At 40.9% G+C, this 6,006-nt stretch overlaps 1 protein-coding gene across 1 annotated transcript in view; it reads left to right on the top strand.

The window, feature by feature from the left end:
• The window catches only part of wdr13 (WD repeat domain 13), a 7,563-nt gene continuing 1,557 nt past the window's right edge, over positions 1–6,006 (top strand). The window contains exons 1-9 of the mRNA XM_079239275.1: positions 1–44; positions 555–642; positions 768–999; positions 1,356–1,465; positions 1,714–1,844; positions 1,945–2,252; positions 4,868–5,048; positions 5,182–5,323; positions 5,463–5,581. Coding sequence (XP_079095401.1) covers positions 602–642; positions 768–999; positions 1,356–1,465; positions 1,714–1,844; positions 1,945–2,252; positions 4,868–5,048; positions 5,182–5,323; positions 5,463–5,581 — 1,264 coding nt within the window. The 5' untranslated portion in view covers positions 1–44; positions 555–601. The remainder of the gene's footprint in view (positions 45–554; positions 643–767; positions 1,000–1,355; positions 1,466–1,713; positions 1,845–1,944; positions 2,253–4,867; positions 5,049–5,181; positions 5,324–5,462; positions 5,582–6,006) is intronic.

The raw sequence follows: 6,006 nt of genomic DNA, 5'->3' as shown, positions 1-6,006 counted from the left end.
TGTGACCTGCCAGGAAACGCAGTGATGGAGAAAAGCTACGGAAGGTGAGTGTTTTTCAAACGTATTTCTCCGTGTTGCTTCGATAATTTAGTAAAGTTTGCTAATGATTTGCGTTGAATGATATTTCTAAAGGTTAGACTATCATTTCTGTGAAACAATGAGTGGAAAACTGTGTTTTCTTCAGACGGAATCGGATCGGTAAGGATGCTGTGGCTAACTTGCTAGCTAATGCTAGTCAGCTTTGCGACTTGTTCTGGGTGTTGCTGGAAAAATAGCATTCCAGTCATTCTGCAGCTTATTTATACTGCTCCTCCCCACAGAATCACTTCTTGGATTATTTATTGATAGAAAACATGAAAATCAAACCTAATAACAACGACCTGTGTTTTTTGTTTTTTTTTAGATTGTGCATCACACCTGATTCATTGATAAAGATGGGAGTGTTGGAGGATATTTCTGTTCTTTCAGTGTGACATCTACGTTTGCCCTGCTCTATACTCATAAAGAGCATAAGAAGATTATTAATGATGGTTGGATGTTGTGCATTTTGACAGGACACTGCCCTGGTAGTGGCTTGCTCTTTACCCAGAGTGCTTGTGGTATGGCAGCAGTTTGGCAGCAGGTTTTGGCAGTGGATGCAAGGTGAGACCCAGTCACACTCCTGGCTTTTATAGTCAAAACTGATGAAGAAGCTATTCAGTCGTGTAATTATGTATGGATCTTTTGTGAGTTATTGTTTATGCTGTGTCACTTCTTTCCTTCTCCAGGTACAATGCTTACCGCACGCCTACCTTCCCACAGTTCCGAACTCAGTACATCCGCCGACGCAGCCAGCTGCTCAGAGAGAACGCCAAGTGTGGCTTTGAGCCAGGGCTGCGCAGGCAGTACCTGAGGCTGCGCAGTCAGCTGTTGGCCCTGCGCTATGGGCCCCTCTCTGAACAGAGCAGCTTCAGGGCCAGCAGTGTGCGCAGCTCCCGCACCACACTGGACCGCATGGAGGTCAGACTCAAAGAAACAGACAGGATAGGGAAAATAGAAGAGAGAAAGAGTAGACAGAGGTGTCGGTACTGATTTGGATCATTTAAATTGTCTCAAAGCTGAAAAGAAGGATGAGGCAAATAGGAGCCCAGCAACGTTTTGTTTGCCCTTCTTATGAAGCTGAGCAGCTTGGTTGAAATGGCTGGCATTGCTCACATAAGTGTACAATCATTAACCTAAAAATGCATGAGAAAATCAATAAGTGTTTAAAATATAGATATGGCTGTTGGAAGATAATTCATTTATTTATGCTTCACTTTTTACTCACACTTTTGAGGTTCTTTCTCTCTTGTGGTTTCTCTACTCTTGTCTGGCAGGATTTTGAGGAGGATCCTCGCGCTCAAGGAGCTCGCGGCCACCGTCGGTCTGTCAGCAGAGGCTCCTACCAGCTACAGGCCCAGATGAACAGAGCCGTCTATGATGAGAGGTAAGAGGAAGAGCACGCACCTCTTCTTTTTTTCATGCAGTGTTTTATCTTATTGCCTTGAGCAGCTGAATTCCATTTTGATGAATTTCTTCAATGTGCCGCAGAGCTTTGCAAGATGTACTGGCTGTGATTCTGGCATGGATGCACTTATTAATGATCACATCTCTTATATTGAGTTGTCAGCTGCAGAAGAAGGTTGTGCGATATTGATTTTATGCTCACGTCGTGCTTTTTATTTCTAACCGCAGGCCTCCGGGCAGTTTGGTGCCCACCTCAGTGGCAGAGGCCAGTCGTGCCATGGCAGGGGACACAACGCTGAGTGAAAACTATGCTTTTGCTGGCATGCACCACATTTTCGACCAACATGTTGACTCTGCTGGTATGTAACTTAATTTGTACTGTATTTGTTATAATCTATTTGGTATATTTCACTCTGAACATAAAGTTAACTTTGTCTTTCTCCTTTTTTCTTTTTTAAGTTCCTCGGTTACAGTTTGCCAATGATGACAAGCACCTTCTTGCTTGCTGCTCATTGGATGGCACCCTGTCCATTATGACACTGTCCCCACCTCCTCCCAGTGTGAAGGTGACTCTGAAAGGACACGGAGGTCCTGTCACAGACTTCGCCTGGTCTCTGAGCAATGACATAATTGTGTCAACATCATTAGACGGGACTCTGCGTATTTGGAACACCGAGGATGGTCGGTGCATCCGAGAAGTCAGAGACCCAGAATCTAGTGAGCTGCTCTGCTGCACCTTCCAGCCCATGAATAATAACCTTACTGTGGTGAGTCCCTTTTAACTCATTTATCATGTTTGTAGTACTGATTCTGTTCTACCACAAAAAGCAAGCGAAGCTGTAATCAGCTATAAGGAAACCAGAAAAACAACTAAGGTCTTCATGTAAGGCTAGAACAATGTAGAGATTTCTATGTGTTTACCTCTTGTGTTTCTCAGATTTTTTGTAATGTAATTGACTTTTTTTTTCTCTATTCTTATGTCTTTAATTGCATGAATCATGAGTGAGGCTGCCAGTTTTAGCCTCCCTGAAATGACCTTAAACAACAATGTGTTTTAAGCTAAAGTCTTCAGCTCTATGTTGACTAATGCTTTCAGTAATGCTGAGATTATTGTAACTGACAGTTATTGATCATTCAACTCTTTTATGAGTATATGAATCTCCAACAAACATGTTGCATGGCTGTGTGCTGTGATCAGCATGCTGATACTATAATAACTTCAATGCGTACAACCTTGGATAATGTTGCTCCCCTAAAGAAGAAGAAATTAGGTAAGATTATGAAGGCTCCCTGGTTTAATTCCCAGCTTCGAACTCTAAAACAGGCGTTAAGGCGTTTTGTAAACAGATGCCGTTCATCAGGATTGGAGGAGTCTCATTTAACCTGGAAAGAAAGTTTAATTGTATACAAAAAAGCCTTACGTACGGCAAGAACAGCTTATTATTCATCATTGATAGAGGAAAACAAAAACAACCCTCGGTTTCTTTTCAGCACTGTAGCTAGGCTTACTAGGAGCCGGAGCGCTGAGGAGCCATGTATTCCTTTCTCACTTAGCTGTGATGATTTCATGTATTTTTTCAGGAATAAAATTGATACTATTAGAGATAAAATCCACAATATTCTTCCTTCTACTTATAATGTTGAGCTTGTTGTGGTCTCCGAAGCATCCTTAGAACCAGGATCTGACTAAATAGTTTCTGTCCTGTCCAACCCTCTGAATTAACTAAAATAATAGCTTAATCTAAACCATCCACCTGTATCTTAGACCCTCTCCCAACGAGCCTCTTTAAGGACATTTTCCCTTTAATTGCTACATCTATCAAATCTTATCAATATGCTCCTCTTCCCCCCACACAGCAGAGGCAGATGGCTGCCTGTCCTTGAGCCAGGTTCTGCCGGAGCTTTCCTTCCTGTTAAAAGGGAGTTTTTTCCTTCCCACTGTCGCCAGTGTTCTTGCTCAGGATGGGAGATTGAGTTGACCTTCCAACTCAATCTGTTGGTTTCCTTATATAGGCTATTATGAATTGGCTTTCATTATGTTTTCCCCTCTGTCTGTAAAGCGTCTTGAGATGGCATTGCCGTGATTTGACGCTATATAAATAAAGTTGAATTGAATTGTGTATGTTATTGTCATCAGTGATGTAAGTCAACTTACAATGATCATGATGTCAAAATCTCTTATTTGGTCACAAAACATTTAACTATCCTAATTTCAGAAAGGCATGTGATGGTATTTGTTATTTATTTGTTGGATACTAACAAAATCCTTCATGCTTTTATATATTTTGTACTGTACGTCTTGTGCGGCCTATAGTCAGACCCAACCACCTCATCCAATGACTCCTCTTTGAAATTAGCATGTATAGATGATGCATGTTGAATGGTGTTTTGCTGCCATAGCTGTTCACTTTTTACCTGTCAATGTAGGACTAATGGGGAAAAAAGTTCCACTTTGCATATGAGATATGGACTGTTGTGGCATTATAGTGTCAGCATTTTTAAAATTGGCATCCTGTTGTTGTTTTGGGTTTAATCTGGAAGTGATCATATGAACAGATGGGGTAGAGTTGTAATACTGGATCCTGATTGGATATCAATAATTAATAGAATTATTCTCAAAATAAACACATTGCACAAATATTGGCAACTAAATTTGAGTTTAGTCACAATTTTTTTTTATAATGCAGTAAACGTCATAAGTATTTCTCAGCCAGCATCTTACCACCCTCATTAAAATAATGTTTGACGTTCTTGTGCATTGGCTTTACTTCTAAAACCTGGTGACTGCATCCATCGTATGCAGCAGACTGTGGGAAATGCAAATTGCTCTTAAATCTCTTAATCTTCACATGATCAGTGGCATAAAATATATATGTTTTTCTTTACTGTGATAATTCCAAGCACTATGATAAAACCAATGCAGAACAACTGGAGGTTTTTTTTTTTTTGTTTTTTTTAAATTAGGTTTTTGGGTTGTTTTTTTTTACAGCAACACCTTCACTGTTACTTAGACTTCAAAGATGATTTTTCTAACACGATTGTCAGAGAGAGTGGCACTCTGTCTTGTTTCAACTCAGAAATTACAAATAAATTGCAGCTTTTTATCATCTAAAATGATAAAAGTATTCATAAATGTTTTTATCCTATTCCAAATGTTTGGGTTTTTTTTTTTTTTTAGTGAGCAATGTGTGTACCACCAGAACATTGCATGTGACGCAGCTAACCTCCAGTTGGAAGCCTTTTACTTTACTCTGAATAATGCATGAATGTATACACGGTGCAGACGCTGACTAAAATTTCCCAGTTAAATGTCAGGTTTTGTAACCAAAACTGCTGCCCTGTGGAAATGATGAAGGTCTTCACTCCTGGTCCTGTGTTCCAGGTGGGAAACAGCAAGCACCACCTGCAGGTGGTTAACATCTCCACTGGGAAGAAGGTGAAGGGGGGCTCCAGTAAGCTGACAGGCCGCGTGCTGTCTCTCTCCTTTGATGCTCCGGGGAGGATCCTTTGGGCTGGCGATGACAGAGGGAGCATTTTCTCCTTCCTCTTTGACATGGCAACAGGTACAGTCAGGGCAGATTATCTGCTAACTGCATTGCAAATGATGATCAGTTTGTCACTGTATAATGAGAGAAGACACAGTTAATGTGTGTCTCTGGTGGTTCTGCTTCACCACTCCCGCCCCCATCCCTATAGGGAAGCTAACCAAAGCCAAGCGCCTGGTGGTAAGTGAAGGCAGCTCCATCTGCAGCATATCTGCTCGGTCCTGGATTAGCCGGGAGGCCAGAGACCCCTCCCTTTTGGTCAACGCCTGTGTCAATAAGCTGCTGCTGTACAGGTCAGTATCATGTGATCAGATATAATTTATTAATGGGCTGTTTAATCTCCTCTGTGCGTGCAAATGTTCTTCAATGTTGTAATTTTTTTTTTATATGTTGCATTAAATTTGATCAGTATTACTACCATCACATTGGCAGGGTGGTAGATAATGAAGGTACACTACAGCTGAAGAGAAGCTTCCCAATCCAGCACGGATCTCAGCACGTTCATAGCATCTTCTGTCCCCTCATGTCTTTCAGACAGGGGGCTTGTGTTGGTAAGAAATCTCAGCATTCCTACTGTGGTCGCTATGTGTGCCTGCTGTGGTCTGTTAGTGTACCTGTTGTGATATCTGAATAGAAAATTAGACCACAGTGCATTGCTTGCTGCAGGCAATACAGTATGGGGAAAGACACGTCGGCAAAAAAAACCAAACTGCTGCTTTTGGATTAGGGGGAAAAAATCTAATTAAAAATCCTTCAGCAATAAAGCAACCTATTTTTTTTACAGTAAATTGCTAACAACAGACAAGTAAACAGTTGAACTTCTGTGCCTCAGAGCTACTTCTTATTTGACTTTTATCACTTATAATTATTCCTCAGAGTTTAGCAGTATTTTTTTTTTGTTTTTGTTTTTTATAAATAAAGGCTTGTCAGTGTTTGAATATAGTTTGTCTCCAATTGACAGAAAACTCTCAGAATG

Source organism: Telmatherina bonti, assembly GCF_933228915.1.
Source record: "Telmatherina bonti genome assembly, chromosome: 4".
NCBI lineage: Eukaryota > Metazoa > Chordata > Actinopteri > Atheriniformes > Telmatherinidae > Telmatherina > Telmatherina bonti.
This window is presented reverse-complemented; position numbering and strand designations above follow the sequence as displayed.